Source organism: Aotus nancymaae, unplaced genomic scaffold (genome assembly GCF_030222135.1).
Source record: "Aotus nancymaae isolate 86718 unplaced genomic scaffold, 86718_ANA_hifiasm-v0.15.2.pri h1tg000029l, whole genome shotgun sequence".
NCBI lineage: Eukaryota > Metazoa > Chordata > Mammalia > Primates > Aotidae > Aotus > Aotus nancymaae.
This window is the reverse complement of record NW_026988442.1, coordinates 46,078,269-46,096,879: the sequence shown is the minus strand read 5'-3', so window position 1 is coordinate 46,096,879 and position 18,611 is coordinate 46,078,269. Positions and strand designations below refer to the sequence as shown.

Genomic DNA, 18,611 nt, shown 5'->3' with positions numbered 1-18,611 from the left:
TGGTACCTGTTACTATTATCTTTAAAACAATTTCAAGTGTATTAATTTGTTAATGAAGCACAGTGGAATTTTTGAAGATGCAGAAATTGATAAATAGTAGTGTACCAAAAAATTTAATTTCAGTATTATCTTCCAGAAAGTAAATTCTAATAATATGAAAATATATCTAGTAAAATTATCATTATAATTTTGATAAGAGGAGTGCTCTTTTTACATCTTGTTAATGTATAGGAGCCTCTGGTAAGCATGCTAAAATTTATTTCACAAAATTACATGATCTAAAGAAAGTACAATTGTTTCTATTTTTAAGTCTGAATAAACAAACTTTAATGTAAACCTTATTTTTAAAAAATATACTACATAAAATTGCCAAACTGACTTATAAAATTAAAAACAAACATAGCTTAATGTGGTTAACAAGTTTTATTTATTATTTTCTATAGTATGTAAAAAGTAAGATATGTTGTTAAGACTTTGTTAAAAATAATTCTTTACACAGCTTTTGGAAGGTAACTGGCAAACACAGTTTACAAGAAAAAGATACGCTTTTCAAACTAAAATCAGTGTGTTGTCTTTATGCAATTAACAGAAGCAAGTTACGATTCAGTTTAAGTATCTGAAGGTTTCCACAGTAGAGCATTCCTAAGAAATAGAAAACTGAGAAGCTTAGATGAAGCACCAGCTATCACATTGTCACCAATTTAACACTGGTTCCCCACTGGTCCCCGTAACATGACAGAGAGCAGGAGGAGAAAGGGAAGGAACATTTATAGAAAAAAAAACAACCACCACCACCCTGAAATTACATTTGCTTAGGGCATTCCCCAAAGGCATCTTGGTTAGGTTATTTAATTTATGAGGGGCAGAAAAAGGTGATAATAGTTAAGGCTTGAGATCATGCATTCATAATAAAATACAATTACTAATACATAAAATATATTGAATGTTATATAATATATTAAATGATGACATTTAAGTCAATAGTACACAGATTTTCTTTCTGAATCTTTTAGGGCCTAGTAGGCACATTGAAATCAATCTTCATACAGTTGAAATAACTCTTAAAATCTCAAACTACATGGAAGTAAATGACTATATTTGTATCAATAAGTCAAAGGACAACCGTCTATGCCTATCTTTAAAAAATAATTTCAATAGTGAAAACTAATGTTTAGGATTTTAAAGTTCTTTGAATATAAAACATTTTATAGAGTATTGATGCATGTGATGAGATTAGAAAACTTGAAAATATAAATATATAAGGGAAAACTCACCTGTACAAACTAACGTTATAAAACAACAACCAATTTAAGCTTTTGTCTCCTAATTCATAGTTCTCATAGTTTGAGTGAACGTCGTCTTTCTCTAAGTTATAAAGAATTATGAAGTACAGTGAAAAGTACTTTGAAGTGGCCACAACTTCCTAATTAAGGGTCAAGACACTATGGAAATCCCTGTACATAATAATAGCTCTCAACTTTTCTAATTCATATTTCAACATACATTTGTCAGATCTTACATATTCAATTTTACATTAGAAATAACTGGTAAAAATACATCAATTTCATAATAAGGTAAGCTTGAGTCTATTAACCTATTATCTATTAGATCATTTTTAGTAAATGTATACTTTCTAAAAAAATAGATGTAAATGAGAAGAAAATGCAAAAAAATTTTAGGTCATAACTCTCCTTTATGCTTCTTGTTTTATGAATCTGTCCTGTTCAAGAGTCAGAGCTTAGGTGGAACTAGCCAAACAGAATGAGAAACCAGGAGACAGAGAACAGTGAAATCCTTTTCATTGCCAGTTCCAAAATAAGAAGAGAACAAGAACATACAAAAATGAACATAAGAGCTTCAACCAATCTTTTTCAAATGCAATGTTAATCACCCCAGGAATCTCCGTGATTGATCTCAAAGACTCTTTCTAAGTAACTGCCCTCTCCTTCTTCCAATTGGCATTTGTCTAGGCAAGTTTATGATTTAATGGCCGGTAGCATTTCACCATCACATATCAGGAAAGTATTTGCTTATTTGTGAGTAAGTCTTAATAGTGGCGACTTGAAGCCCACTAAATTAGACATAAAATAGAAAAGAAAGCCCCTGCTGCTGAGTATCTATATCACCATTTCCCTTCATTCCCTAGAAGGTATGAATAATATAAGCCATCTAAAGAAAACAAACATGAGATTGTCAAGTGGCCACTTTAACCTGCTTTAAACTCACTGCAGCAATATTAAGGGTTGTCTTGACTGGTTAGATATAGTGCCAAAAAGTCAATTTGGCATGAAGTCTTGTGAATACAAGCTTAATTACCATGGGTTGTAAAGAATTGATCATTATCTCTACTTTTTCTGATTTTTAATTTCTGGTTTCAGCTTTCAATATTTTTCAGATATGTGAAGAAAATTGCAAAGAGGTGTTAAGTGGGATTAGATCTGGCTTTGAATAGGTGATTTTTCCTTAGCTTTGCCAAAATCGGCACCTTCTTTAGTAGCAGGAACATCTCTATCACCATCTATCATATGAATATCTGATATATTTTTGTCATTTCGCCTCAAGCGGTAATTTTTGTAAGCACGTTGAATGATGGTTGCTGAAACTGCCTCTTGTTTTCGTTTCAAAGTAGTTGTAATTGGCTCACATGTGATCTTAAAAGGGTTAGCTAACAAAAACCCTGATTCTATCTCTGAAAGAACTTTTTCCATCCTCACATCTTGACCCATAACTCTCTTTGTAAAAGCAAGTAAGATATCAAGGCAATGAATTCTGTCCCCAACAGCCATGGGGAGGTCCAAAGCAATAAGCTGGCCCTTGTTTGGTTTTGCCATGAAAAGAGGAGGATCAAGAGCAGCTGCAAAATCCGAAAGCTTACTAGAGTCTATGTACTGGGTCCTGTCAGGATCAAACCTTTTCCATACCTGAAAAAATTTCCTAAAATCATCTTCACTCAAAGTCCTGTTTTTCTTCTTAGAAGCAATATTTAAAAACTCCATGACAACAACAATATACATATTTACAATGATCACCCATGATATGAGAATGTAAGTGACAAAATACAAAATCCCAACAGAAGGGTTCCCACAATCTCCTCTAACTTGAGTCCCAGGGTTAATTTTATCAGGATCACAGTCAGACCATTTGCTGTTGAAAATTGCAACAAGCATCCCATCCCAACCAGCAAATATCGCAACTTGAAAAAGACAGAGCATACTGCTGCCAAAGGTTTCAAAGTTAGACACATCATTAATTCCAGCTTCTTTTTTAACATAGGCAAAATTGTACATTCCAAATATGGCATAGATGAACATGACCAGGAAGATGAGAAGAATGAGGTTCAATAATGCCGGGAGGGAGAGCATCAAAGGAAGCATAAGATTATGAAACACCTTTGGTCCTTTTCCAAGACGCAGGATGTGAATGATCCGTGAGAGAAGTATCAGTTTCACAAGTGAAGGACGCACAAGATAGTAGCCTACTGTCATAGGCAGACATAGTCCTGGGGGTGGGAAAAGATAAGGCAGGCTATACAATTATTCAGATACAATTATGTTTTAAAGACTATAAATTATTTTATAGGTAATTGTTTTTCCCTATATTTTATTAATCCTTTATTAATTCCTTCCATTTTACTAACCATTCTCATTTAACAGTTAGCATCTTGAAAGTTCAGGTCAGCCAAATACTAGTTGTATCAATGCTCAGGTATCTAGGTAAAGTTGGAAGATTATTCTTCTGTAACATCATCTTAAGAGTATTATAGATCAAGTTCTTCTGGAATTACAGATGACCTGATTCTATAATCTAGGACAATAGTCATGATTTTTTTATTGCTATTGGATGAAGGCATTTAGTTCCACGCAACCTTGATTGAATGCCTAATAAATTTATCACACAAATATGCAAAGATGAACGACATGATTTCTGACTTCAGAAAACTTATAATTTAGAATTATTTTAAACTGGACATTTAAAATAATTATAAGGCAGAAAGACCTAATTGATAAATACAATTATAGAAATGTCTGGTATTCAGTTATTTATAGATTGTAATTTAATTTCTTTATTTCATAAATACTACTGGGGCTCCAGGAACTTTAAATGTGAACTGAATAAATAAGTCTTTGTTTAGAACTTTTCTGTAGTTGTGGTAGTTAGATGAGTAAAATATGGCAGTGATTAAGACAAGAAATGTAAAACAAGGTAAAATTATAAGTACAAAGGTTTAAGAGATATTCTCTGGAAGCATTAGAGAGAATGTAGTTTATTTTGAGTTGAGACGGTAATGGAAAGAAGAATCCCATGAGGCTTCTAAGTGATATGGTAGGTTTGTTGAATCTGGAGGAATCATGTCTCAACATTTCTGTTAAACTTGGTCTCTGGCTAAGATGACATTTCCCTCTGATGTTCTATCCTCACCCTATCTCTATTCATTCCCAAAACTAAATTTTTTAACCCAATTTCTTTTTTTTCAAGGGTGTGGTTCTTTTTTTAAAATTTTTGCTTTTCTTTACTTTTACTAAAGAAACCCACTTGGATACATGTACTGAACATGCAGGCTTGTTACATAGGTATATGTGCGCCATGGTGGTTTGCTGCACCCATCAACCAGTCCTCTAGGTTCCCTCCCCTCACTCCCCAGCCTCCAACAGGCACTGGTGTGTGTTGTTCTCCTCCCTGTGTCCATGTGTTCTCATTGTTCAACTCCCACTTATGAGTGAGAACATGTGGTATTTGGTTTTCTGTTCCTGTTTTAGTTTGCTGAGGATGATGGTTAAATCTCCCTCTATCTTGAAGACTCTATTTCCCTTGCAACCCTCTCAAATGCAAGGAGCTCATTTTTCCCCACTCCACTTTCCTTGGGTCAGAAAGAAAAAAATAGGTATCTTTCTGTCTTCCTAATGTGACTTCTGGTCACTTTTCCTTCCTATTATTTTTATAAAGAAAAAATAAAATAAATTTTTGACACTTTGTGGATCATGCCATTCAAAGACATCATTTCCTACCACTCCTTGGCTTTATGGTCTACTCATTCTTCATTCATTTTCATTGAAGACTTCAATAATTGACTTACTGTCTCTCATTTCACCTTAGTACCCACCATCAACAACCCATTTAAAAGCCAGTTTCTGTCTTTGGTCTTCTCATGTTATTACACTCTTCTCCATCATTTTACAAATCCACATTTATAACCACGTTCTGGACCCAGGATATCTTGCCTTCTGAAACTTCAAACTGTTTTCTCTCTGACTGCAATTGCTTTTCCTTCCAGTTCTCTGATGAAGTTCTCTTCATTCTCATAGGACTCTAATTCCATCAATCCTCTGCCTTCTTCCAATTAGCTCCCTCCTGTCTTCATGTACTTTTCTATCGGTTTTTCTAATAGCTTCTTCTTTTCTGAAGCTTCTAACAGTTTTTCTCAGTAGTTAGTTGCATTGTTTCCACTATCAACTGAATGAGTGACCATTTGGAAGCACATCTGGGCAAACAGTTTATCTACATTTTCTACTACTCAATACATAGAATAATAAACTCTTAAATATTGTTTCTACTCTCATGGAACTTACATCCTAATATGTGTGTTATTCCCCATAACAGTAGAAACAGTAAACTCTTAAATATTGATGCAATAAACTCTTAAATATTGTTTCTATTCTCATGGAACTTGCATCCTAATATGTGTGTTATGGGGAAGCAGAAATCTGCTCTCTATCTGAAACTCTTTGACAGTAAATTCTCTGCCTGGCTATCTCCTTACCTGAAAAGTCTCTAAGTAGATTTCACGCCTTCCATAACATTTTCTCTTACCTCTACTTACTGATGAGGTCACCTCCTTCTGCTGTGCTGCTGTAGCACCCTGTGCCTTCTCTACCAAAACCTCAATAGCATGGTATTAAAATGTACTTTTTAATTATCTATGTCCTTTAATAGACTCCAAGCTATGTGTACACAGAAATTATGCCTATCTTGTTTACTACTGAATTTTTTGCGTATAGCACAATATTTATTCACATAGAAAATAATCAAGTGTATTTATTAAATAAAAGAGCGATATCTCCAAAGTAAGAGAAAACAAGCAAGAAATTCATTGAAGCCTGAAACTCTAGTGTGTGTAAATTATAAATAGTTTCAGAGATTAGAGGGAAGGAAATAATAGTGAACTTGAAAGGTTACATCATCCTAAGACATAAAATCTTTCTAGTGTCATCTAGAAAACTAACATATATTATAACATATATTATAAAACTAACATATATATGAAGGGGTGACTAAGCATTCACCTGGTAGCTTGTGATGCAAAGTCTTTGTTATTCAAGAAATATTTTTGAACATCTTATCTCTATCTGGCATGGGTGGTATATGTATGAATACAAATGTGAAGCATTTCTGTTGAAAATTTTTTTAAAATCCCTACCTGTTTTGCTTATTAGGAGACTATATTTCATGACATATTTACTGTAAGAGTTTGCTTGAATTAATATTATTATGAATAAAATTTGACTAAACAAAATCTTACCTGTGATGGAGAAAATAACCACCATAAAATCAAAAATGTTCCATGCAATGGTGAAATAAAAACAACGCAAAGCGATGAGCTTCAGTATACATTCCATGGTATATAGAATAACAAAAATTAAGTTAATCCAGTAGAGAGCAATGTACATTTGTAGACTATGTTCATCAGTGTCTATCATCATGGCTATTGCTTGGAGACATATAAGAACCATAACAATGACATTAAAAACTTGGCTTGTTACCAAGTCAAAAATGAATCCTTGGAGCCTGTTCTGTGGGAAGAAACAAACAACAAAACAGGTGTAATAGTCCTATTAACAGGATACATATACCTATATACAGTCTTTATACTCTACAGTTTTCTTCCCAAAATAAATAGGAGAGTAAGTGTGAACCTAAACTTTTGCCAAACTATAACATATAGTCAGAACAAACAAAATGACCATTAAAAGCTTTGTCAAGGGACCCGAAAATTTTGTCAAAAGCATTTGTCAAGGTTTTTAAAAGAGAATATATAAAAAACACTTCTATTGAAGTTTCAAAAAATCTAGACATTTCTTACTCGTGGGCGAGGTATTGGTCTTTGAGAGTCCTCATACATTAGCTTCTTCAGCCTGGAGTACTGTTTCCTCTGTTTAACTGTTATAAAGATATTTGAGCCTCCCAGGTAATGAAAGGAAAGAAAAAGACATTAAAATCACACTTAATCCAAATGTTCCCTTATGTTAATATTCCTTTTAAAGACTTGGCAATTACTGATTTAATCCTCTAAAAAAGGCTTAACTGCAATGAATGAAATCATGCTTGAACATATCTGACTTTCTGCCAAAAATCCATAAAAAGCACATACAAAATTACATGCCAATAGTGACCAAAATTCAGTAATCTCTAAGTGCACTTTCCTAGGAGATTGTCAATCCTATTTTCACATACGGTTGTATAAAGGGACAAAGGAGAAACAGCAGGAGATATGTGGAAATATTTACTAAGAAAGGTTGAGCTCAATAGCTAAAGGAAAAGTTGATCTGTGTCTTTTAGTAAACAGAAATGAACAAAAATAATCATATGTGATCACTTTTATATGACTGTATATTGCTTTATTTTTCAAATACTATCAGAAGATACTTTTTACTATTATTCCAAAAGTACCTTGTGCTTGCTTCTTCATAGCATGTTTGAGGGCTCATTCATTTTTGTGTTTCTAGTGCTAATTTCAGTATCTTATGTAATATATGTGAAGTGAATAATGCCATGTCCTAGGAATTAGGAAATATTTTCTCTAAATTAGGACCTGGTCACTTAAATTGACAGCAGTCACCAATTCAAAGCCTAGAAGCAAATCCTAGTATATTATCTTACAAGGTCGATACTTGTAGAAAGCTGAAGCATCCAAACAAAATCACATTTTATCACTCAGCTCTCTACTCCTATTTCATTAGTGGAGACTCAAGAGTGATATACAGTAGTCTCCCCTCATCTGAAGTTTCACTTTCCACAGTGTCAGTTAGCCATGGTCAACCACAGTTGGAAATTATTACATGAAGAATTCTAAAAGTAAGTAGTTAAATACATTTTAAATTTCACATGGGTCTGAGTAGTATGGTAAAATCTTGTGCCATCCTGCTCTGGGGAGACTGGGATGTGAATCATCCTTTTGTCCAGCATAGCCACTCAGTCTATGCCACCCACACATTAGTCACTTTGCAGCCATCTCTATTATCGCAGTGATTGTGTTCAAGTCATCCTTATTTTAATTAATAACCCCCAAACGCAAAAGAAATGATGCTGGCATTTGGATGTGCCGAAAAGAAGCTGCAAAGTGGCAAAGTGCTTTCTTTAAGAGAAAAGGTGAAAATGCTGGACTTAAGGAGAGAAAAAACAGTATGTCAAGGTTGCTAAATCTATGGTATGAATTAATCTTCTGTCCATGAAACTGTGAATAACAAAAAACAAATTATGCTTGATTTGCTGTTGTGCCTCAAACTGCATATGGCCACGGTGCATGATAAGCCTTAGTCATGGAAAAGGCATCTTAACACGAACAGAAACATGTTCCAATTTACAGCAATCAGGTTCAGTACTACCATGTGGTTTCAGGTATTACTGGATAAGGAGGATCTACTGTACCAGCTTTTACACATGGCTAAAGTTTGATTACATGGCTGAAGATAAAATTTCAACATTAAACTATTCTTTGCTTTGACTTTTTTGGAAGGCTTTCCAAAAGAGATTAGGTACCCGTGTACAATAAGTTGACTTAGATGTCTTTTGAATTCTTTGTGTTTGTGGAGACCCTGAAGGGAGTCTCTTTTTAGAAATGGCATGAAATGCAGTAATTAAATTCTGTCTCTGAATTCTGTCTTATCGGGTTCAAGCACTCCTACTTAGGCCATCCAATTAGGATTTATGACTCTCTCTACTTCTAGCAGAAAGAGCTACTCTAACTTAGAAAGATGTCCGTGCTGGCTATGATTATGAAGTCTTTAAATCTAACAAAGTAAAAGAGTATTTTTTTCTTGAACTCTTCATATATTTGTGAAGATATAAAATTTTACTTACTGTAATTATTTTTTAGCACATCATTATTTTCAAAACACATATACACAGACACTTGTAATTTTTTTTTTTTTTTGGGACGGAGTTTCGCTCTTGTTACCCAGGCTGGAGTGCAATGGCGTGATCTCGGCTCAGCGCAACCTCCGCCTCCTGGGTTCAGGCAATTCTCCTGCCTCAGCCTCCTGAGTAGCTGGGATTACAGGCACGCGCCACCATGCCCAGCTAATTTTTTGTATTTTTAGTAGAGACGGGGTTTCACCATGTTGACCAGGATGGTCTCGATCTCTTGACCTCATGATCTACCCGCCTCGGCCTCCCAAAGTGCTGGGATTACAGGCGTGAGCCACCGCGCCTGGCCCGACACTTGTAATTTTTAACTTTTAAACTTGACTGTGTAGTACCTATTTTGGATTTAGAAATCAATGTAAAGATGAACATTTTAGCAATGTTCATCAATGTGCAAGAACATTAATCATGATTTTTAAAGATACACGTCAAATAAAATGACATTAAGCTGAATCCAAAGCCAATTATTTGAAGCAGGGAATTTACATATATATATATGCTTGATTTTCTCAGACATTGGATAAACAAACAATATTTATACTTATCTTTATTTTATGCTTGTTGAAATTATCAACAATAACACTAATCAGCATACTCAGTGGAAGAAATACTCCAAGTATAATAAAGTTGATAAAGTAATAATACATGTAGATGTTGTCTTCAAAACGAGGCTGCATATTTATCTAGAAGTTTAAAATAAGCAAATTATTGATATTAGCTTTTTAAAAAAAGTTTTATAAAACAATTTATGACAAGAAAACCAGACAACGCTACCTAAGGAGCTGTTTTCTTTTTTGCTGTTTGGCAAAAGGATATCACTGCTTTGTTTATTTGAATTTTAAAGTTTATCTCATTCGTCATTGTTGCAAAATCTGATAATCTTTCAAATGGGCCTATGGGGCCTCAATCATTGTATATAATAACCAAGGAAGAATTTCATTGCCAATGAAATACTCAACCTGAAATGCATTTGATTTCTATTCATTATTACTGGTGTTCTGTGCTTGAATTACAAGAGTGACTTTACTTGTATCCTAACAATGGCTTTAAAATCATATTATACTTACTGAAGTGGAATCAATTGCTGAATTCATAATAGTGATCCATCCATTAAATGTTGCCTGTAAAAACGACACACATTTATAAGTCTTATGAAAATTTATACTTCGTGGAAAATAAAAAGTAAAATCTCAATCTGTTATTAGTACACTGAAACATTTGATACAGGCTTGCCACACTTCTACATACTGTGTAATTGGGATCTTTAATATTTTCATTATTATACTGTCTGTTAACAACTATTTCAAGTACTTAGTTTATTTGTAGTTAGTAACAAAATATTTTAAGATAATATGACTAGAAAAAGATAAATAGAGAAACAGATATATAAATGGTGAATAAATACATGCTGCCATGTGTCATGGTGACTTGTGGCTGCTATATACATATGCTTTTCTGTGAGAGAGATGAGAGGAATTGTTTACCTCTTCATATCTGCTAGATATTGAGTCACTGAGTAGCAGTTTCTCAAAATACTAAAGAGATAAAAACAAGTGACTTGGATGGGACCAAAGAATTATTACCTCTGATAGTCAATATTCAGTGTCAATTTGATTGAAGGATGCAAAGTATTGATCCTGTGTGTGTCTGTGAGGATGTTGCCAAAGGACATTAACATTTGAGTCAGTGGGCTGGGCAAGGCAGACCCACCTTAATCTGATGGGCACAATCTTATCAGCTGCCAGTGAATATAAAGCAGGCAGAAAAACGTGAAAAGGCTAGACTGGCCTAGGCTCCCAGCCTACATCTTTCTCCCATGCTGGATGCTTCCTGCCCTTGAACATCGGACTCCAAGTTCTTCAGTTTTGAGACACAGACTGGCTCTCCTTGCTCCTCAAGCTTGGAGACAGCCTAGTGTGGGACCCTGTGATCATGTAAGTTAATACTTAATAAACTCATATTACTATATATACATATAATGTATATACTGTTCCTCCAGGGAATCCTAATACATTACCCTATAACATGATCAGTGGTGTTAAAAATACTTTGGGCCAGTACCTGTATTTCCTCTGTTAAATTTTCCTGCATCTCCACTTCTTTCTTCCAATGGGACAGGGACAATATTTAACTTTTGTCTCTTTAAATGAGTCTAGTGTTGTATATCCCATTACATTTATCTACTAATTGCTAAAATGTTTTATAACCAAATGTATTAATTTTTCACACTTTGTCCTTTGCATTCAACCTACAATATGGATGAATATATAATTAATAAGGAAAAGTCAAAAGTGTACTTACTAGTTGAAGCAGAGAAAGGAAACCATTTCCAACATTATCAAAGTTCAGTTTTGCATTTTCCCATGGCATGGAATCATTAAACAGAAGGCTTTCACACTGACTCTTATTCATGACTTCAGATGAAGGAAATCTTTCTCCACTTGTTGGGTCAATGCATTCATAGAACTTGCCAGCAAATAAGTGTACTCCCATGATACTAAAAGTCAGCCAGATCATCAGGCAGACAAGAAACACATTCAAAGTGGGTAAGGTTGTTTTGATCAAAGCTCTCACAACCACCTGGCATATTTAAAAAAAATGTAAACTTTAGATAAGAAATGTGAAATTGTTTTAATTTTTGATCAGATTGAAAATACTAATTGATACAATGTCATACGTTAAAAAAAGAACCTAAAAAGCCATATCTAAAGATTTAACAGCCCATATGCTGGTACTGAAATAACCTAAATAGCAATTGAATTTTTATTTTTTAAAAAAATTTTCAAATCTAGATATTCTTAAAATGTTGGTACTAAAAAATCATTAAATGAAAACAGAGCTGATTAGCACAAATACTAAAATAAATACTAGACTAAGTAATTATTTCACTGGCTTAATATATATGCATATATATTATATATCTTATATATAATATATAATATTTATTATATATCAAAGATACACAATATGCATGTTATATATCTATCTTATATATAAGATACATAAGATATATATTGTATATATAATATATGATATACATGTATCTTACATATATGATATAGATGCTTATTGATATAATTATATATTATATATATCTTATATCATATATCAATGATAGATATCAATAAGCATCTATATCTTATATATGTATCTTATATATAAGATATATAATATATAATATATGTAAGATGTAATATGTATATTATACAATATATAATGTGTAAGATACATAATATATGATATATCAGATATATTATATAAGATATATGCTTATATATGCATATAAAAGATATAATATATATGATATATATAAGATATTATATGATATATATGCTTATTGATTTCCTGTGGTGTGACAGAAATGAAAATTCAAGATAATTGAACCTGTGTGTATGTATGAGATTATCTTAAAATACATGTATTAGATTTTAAGTGAAATATAACATGTGAATGAGTAGTCAGGGGAATCAGAAGACCAAGAGATTATACTGTCAATGAAGCCAAGGCTTCAGGAAACTAAATGGTTGCTGTACTTCACAAGGATTCAATCCTCACTGAACCATTTGGTGTCACTGGTGAGTCACTCCAGAGTAGGAGTAAAATTCAAATTAGAATTGTATTCTTATTACTCCACTGAAGCTGCTATGGCAAATGCAAATCAGTTGCTATATCTAGTATCATAGTTTTAATATTTCCACTACTTATGTTTCTCCTTTTTTTTTTTTTTTTTTGAGACCACATTTTACTCTTTTTGCCCAGGCTGGAGTACATGGCCCGATCTTGGCTCACTGCAACCTCCACTTCCTGGGTTCAAGTGATTCTCAGGCCTCAGCCTCCCGAGTAGATGAGATTACAGGCACACACCACCATGCTAGCCTCACCTTTTTTTTTTTTTTTTTTTTTTTTTTTTTTGTATTTTTAGTAGAGACAGGGTTTTACCATGTTGGTCTGGCTGGTCTTGAACTCCTGACCTCAGGTGATCCACCCACCTAGGTCTCCCAAAGAGTGCTGGGATTACAGGCATGAGCCACTGTGCTCAGCCTCTCTTAATTTCATACTTTTGATTTCCCTCTCCTGGCCTTTCCTCTTTCACTTTATTCCTGAGGCACCAGTGATTCTGTTTTCTACCATTCTAACCTTTCCTTCCTTCAACCATTACTAGATACTAATCCTTTTCCCTGTACATTCTTGCTTATATTCCATAGTTGTCTGTCTTTGAATTAATATTTTGGCTTTTAATTGTGCTTTCAGTAACACTTTTATTTCTGAAACCAGATCACAGATCTTTTGTTAATACTTTTAAACATTTTAAAAGGTATACTGATGGTTCTGCTGAAGAAAAGTGCCATGTGTCTTAGAAAAATCCATATATAGAGAATAAAAACTGTGGATATAGTTGACACATACATTTGAAAAGTAGACAGTACCTATGACCTTAAACTTATTAAAGACATAATCATTAACTGTGCATGTAGCTTCCTAATATAATGATATATCTTCAGCGATCATTTACAGAACTTCCAGAGATTGAGAGGAGGCTTCAGGTCTGAACCTAACTCTGTCCTAAGCATGGCTACTGTTTTCCTGACCTTGAATTGTCCACAGCCCTTGTCTCATTGCCAGTCTAATGATGTTCAGCATTAAATGTTACAGTGCCTAATTTCTGACAGTCAGTTACCCTGGCAAATATCTTCCTGCTTTTCTCTAAATTGGGGCAGACAACTTGTTGATTTTGTTAGCTTTTTTCTCTATATATGTCTAAATTTATTAAGAAAAAGAATTGGTATTATCTTTTTTTAAAAAAATAAAGAAGAGTTTGTTATTTTTATTTACATATTTATTTAGGGGTGTGTGTGTGTGTGTGTGTGTGTGTGTGTGTGTGTGTGTTTTGAGTAAATAGGCCCTCTGTAGTTTACATGTTAGAATATTCTATAATATTTTCCTAGCACTAAACTGTATTTATGTATTTATACTGGAAATGCGGCTATCTTTTTTTTCTTTTTTTGAGACAGTCTCCACTCTGTCACCCAGTCTGGAGTGTATTGGAGCAATCTCAGCTCACGGCAGCCTCGACCTCCCAGGCTCAGGTGATCCTCTCACCTCATCTCATCTCAGCATCTCAAGTAGCTGGGACTACAGATGCACACACCACACCTGGCTAATTTTTGTAATTTTTGTAGAGACAGGGTCTCATTATGTTACACAGGCTGGTCTCAAACTCCTGAGCTCAAGCGATCTGGCCCCTCGGTCTCCCAAACTGCTAGGACTACAGGTGTAAGCCACCGTGCCTGGCCTGTTTCATCATTTTAACTTCAATCTTATCGAACCATTAAATCACTTTCTTTTCAGCTTATTTTCCACTTTATTTTGGTTTAAAAGCACTGGGGAATATCACCACCTTGTGGATCTTCATGACATGGTTAATGAAGTCTGTTTCTTAAGTTATCATATAAATTACAATTATGATTTTAGCTTTTTTGTTTCTGAGGTTTATAAATGAAATATTATCATAATAGGAATTTTTATGTATTTGCCACATAATCAAAATATTAACTTCCCAATATAAATAAATCAAATGTATTTAAGAAACAGATCTGGCCTAAGTACTATTATAATGAGTCAACCAGACATTTGTATGAATTATAAGATTATCATCAATCATGGACTAAGTATATATACAAATATAATTAATGTACTTAAGAACTGGTACTTATACATGTATATATGTACACAATCTTATAAAAGTGGTATTAAAATTTCTGAAATTGTATTTAAAATAAAATACATATTTTAAACTATATTTCTGTTTGTATTTATAATAATCACTCAAATTTTGAGAGAAAGATAAACATTCATTTTTTATCAAGTAGAAAGAATTTAAGTGTTATGATTTCTCAACTAATAGCAGTTTAAACCTAACATATAATGTGTCAACTATAGAGATAAAGGCTAAACATTAGTAATTTTCTCATTACATTCTACCATTGCAATGAATATGTGATATTAGGTAGTAATCAAAGTGCCAGACTGACATGAGAAAAATCTATGTAAATAAAAATGCAAAAACACATAAATGTATGATTATAAAATAAAAGGTACATTTGAATGTGTTCTGCCATTTCTGTATACAATAGGTCACACTGTATAGCTACATACTTATATTACTTGTGGTGGTCACAGACTCCATTTGTTTTTTTTTAGAAAGAAAGAAAGAAAAAGAATAAAGAAGAGGAGGAAAAAGGAAGAGAAAGAGAGGGAGAGAATGGGAGTATTGCTTTCTTGCCCAGGCTAGAATGCAGTTTAGTAATGAGTATTGAAAACCTCTTTTATACCAATAATTATACTTGATGTAAACAGGAAGGAATAAGGGAAGAAAATAACAAACGAGCAGCCAACCAATATTTCATTTAAACCTATGAAATGCTATGCGATTACTGAGGAGTGATTTACTTCCAATTATGTAGTCACTTATGGAATACGTGTGAGGTGGTAATGTATGTTTTATGTATTTGAAGTGGAGAGTTCTATAAATGTTTATTAAGTTTACTTGTTCTGGGTCTGAGTTCAAGTCCTGGATGTCCTTGTTAATTTTCTGTCTCGTTGATCTATAAAATAGTTAGCTCTTCTTGTTACATTGATCCTTTTGCCATTATGTAATGTCCTTCTTTGCCTCTTTTGCTCTTTGTTGCTTTAAAGTCTACTTTATCAGAGGCGAGAATTGCATCTCCTGCTTTTTTATTTATTTGTTTATTTTTACTCTCTGATTGGTTGATAAATCTTCCTCCTTCTCTTTGTTTTGAGTCTTTGTGTATTGTTGCATGTGAGATGGGTCTGGATGCAGCATACCAATGGGTTTTGGGTTTTTATCCGATTAGAATATATATAACTTTAATACTGGCATTTGATGCTAGCTGGCTGTTTTGCCCATTAGTTAGTGTAAATTTTTCGTTGTGTTAATGTTCTTTTCTTTTTGATATATTTTTGGAAAGGCTGATATTGGTTGTTCCTTTATATGTATAGTGCTTCTTTCAGAAGCTCTTGTAAAGCAGGCCTGGTGGTGGTGAACTCTCTAAGTACTTGTTTGTTCGCAAAGGATTTAATTTTTCCTTCGATTATAAAGCTTAGTTTGGCTGGATAGGAAATTCTGGGTTGAAAGTTATTTTCTTTAAGGATGTTAAATATTGGTCCCCACTCTTTTCTGGCTTGTAGGGTTTCTGCTGAGAGATCTGCTGTAAGTCTGATAGGTTTCCCTTTATGGGTAACCTGACCTTTCTCTCTGGCTGCCCTTAGTATTTTCTCCTTCATTTCAACCCTAATAAATCTGGCAATTATGTGCCTTGGGGTTGGTCTTCTTGAAGAATATCTTTGTGGTGTTCTCTGTATTACCTGGAGTTGAATATTACCCTGCCTTGCCAGGTTGGGAAAATTTTCCTGAATGATATCCTGAAGAGTATTTTCCAACTTGGATTCATTCTCTTCATCACATTCAGGTACACCTATCAAACATAAATTAGGTCTTTTCACATAGTCCCATATTTCCTGTAGACTTTGCTCATTCCTTTTCATCCTTTTTTTCTCCAATCTTGTCTTCTCGTTTCATTTCACTGAGCTGGTTCTCGACTTCTGATATCCTTTCTTCTACTTGATCAATTCGACTGTTTAAACTTGTGCATGCTTCGCGAAGTTCTCGTGTTGTGTTTTTCAGCTCCATAAATTCACTTATATTCCTCTCTAAATTGTCCATTCTCGTTAACATTTTGTCAAACCTTTTTTCAAGGTTCTTAGTTTCTTTGCATTGGGTTAGAACAAGTTCTTTTAATTCACAGAAGTTTCTTATCACCCACCTTTTGAAACCTGCTTCTGTTATTGGAACACACTCGTAATCTATTAAGCCTTGTTCCGTTACTGATGAGGAATTGCGATCCCCTGTGGAGGGAGAGGCATTCTGATTTTGAGTATTCTCTGCCTTTTTACGCTGATTTCTTCCCTTCATTATATATTTATCCATCTGTTGTCTTTGTAATTACCGACTTTCTAACTAGGTCTCTGAGCAGACATCCAACTTGTTGATTCCCAGCTCCGAAATCTGAGCAATCCACTGCGCTGGCCAGAACAGCGGTGTTAAGATTGATGGTGCTTTTCTGCCCAGGAATCTCCAGACTCTGTACCAAAAACTGGCGCGCTAAGGCACCAGCAAAATCGCCGCGCCGGCCACAAGAGTCGCCCTGGCGACACGTGGGGCTCCTCTGCTGGGAATCCTGGTCCGTGAGCAACAAATATTCGTCTGAAAGTGTGGTGTCCTCTCGTTCTCTGTGCTTTCACTGGGAACTACGAGCCCGAGCTGCTAGTGATCAGCCATCTTGGATCTCTCTCCGACTCCATTTTTTTTTTAATTATGTTGAGCCTTATCGGATTTCTATTTTAGGCACAAAAGATTGAACACTGGCAATTTTATAATATTCAATCTATTAATTTTCTTTACATTGTTTAGAAGAGGTTTTAACATGTGAGTGAAGAAGACAGGACAGGTAATTGTGACATTAAAAATAGTAAATTTATCTTAAAATTCAAACTTTTCTTTCATTCAGTGAGTAATCATTTAGTATATACAATGTATAATTTTAAAGTTTGTTAACTGATCGACATTTTATTTTCTGACAAATTTTTAAAATGGAGACAATTTCATTAATATGCATGTGTATATGGGGTAGAAATATGCTTTTTAAACTATGTTTTCTCTCTCAAATACTAGTTTCTTTTACTTGTCTTTACTAGTTTTTATACCTTATGAGCAGTAAGAACCTTAAATCTTAATAAGCATAACTAATGTACTTATTCCTCTCTATTTCTAAGTAATGAAATGTAAGGTTTTTGTTGTATTAATATTGTTAAAGGTACAAATGAGAAAACAACAAATCTTGCCAATTTGTGCAAATTTAGCATTTCCAAATAAAAATCTGTAGATTAGCTTTGAAACTTATCTCTTACCTTCATTCTTTCAAATTGAGATAGAACTCTGAGGGGCCGAAGAAATTTAATGGAAATAAGTGGTTTTAGTTCTTCCCGAGTTTTCCCTATTAAGCTAAGACAAAACACCTATATATGTATTTTAAAAAAAGAGTAAATAGGATTCATATTAATAAAAATAACATGTAAAATAAACTTTGTATTTATCACAACAGAGCTATACAATAAAAACTTACCAGTAAATTTGTGAATCACTTTTACGTATATTTCAAAATACATAAAGTTATAAGAAAATCATTCAGTGTTAAAATCACTGTAAAAAAATTAAACTATTTTCTGGTAATAAGGAACATATTTTAGTGAGATTAAATAAAAGTTATACATTTTATATTCTTTATGATCAATGATTTATAGTTATATTTTTTTAGTTTGAAATTAGATTAAGAATTGGTTTCATAATTACTTGTAATACAGTAATGGTATGCAGTGTGTTCATTAAAAAAAAT

The 18,611-nt window shown here is 33.6% G+C and overlaps 1 protein-coding gene across 4 annotated transcripts in view; it reads right to left on the bottom strand.

Moving 5' to 3' along the window:
• Positions 1-408: 408 nt before the first annotated feature.
• Positions 409-18,611, bottom strand: part of SCN7A (sodium voltage-gated channel alpha subunit 7) — a 98,553-nt gene continuing 80,350 nt past the window's right edge. For all 4 annotated transcript variants that reach the window (XM_064382642.1, XM_064382639.1, XM_064382641.1 and 1 more), the window contains 7 exons: positions 18,127-18,234; positions 11,440-11,718; positions 10,206-10,259; positions 9,684-9,821; positions 7,079-7,183; positions 6,518-6,788; positions 409-3,499 (listed from right to left, as the gene is read on the bottom strand). In XM_064382642.1, coding sequence (XP_064238712.1) covers positions 2,433-3,499; positions 6,518-6,788; positions 7,079-7,183; positions 9,684-9,821; positions 10,206-10,259; positions 11,440-11,718; positions 18,127-18,234 — 2,022 coding nt within the window. In that variant the 3' untranslated portion in view covers positions 409-2,432. The remainder of the gene's footprint in view (positions 3,500-6,517; positions 6,789-7,078; positions 7,184-9,683; positions 9,822-10,205; positions 10,260-11,439; positions 11,719-18,126; positions 18,235-18,611) is intronic.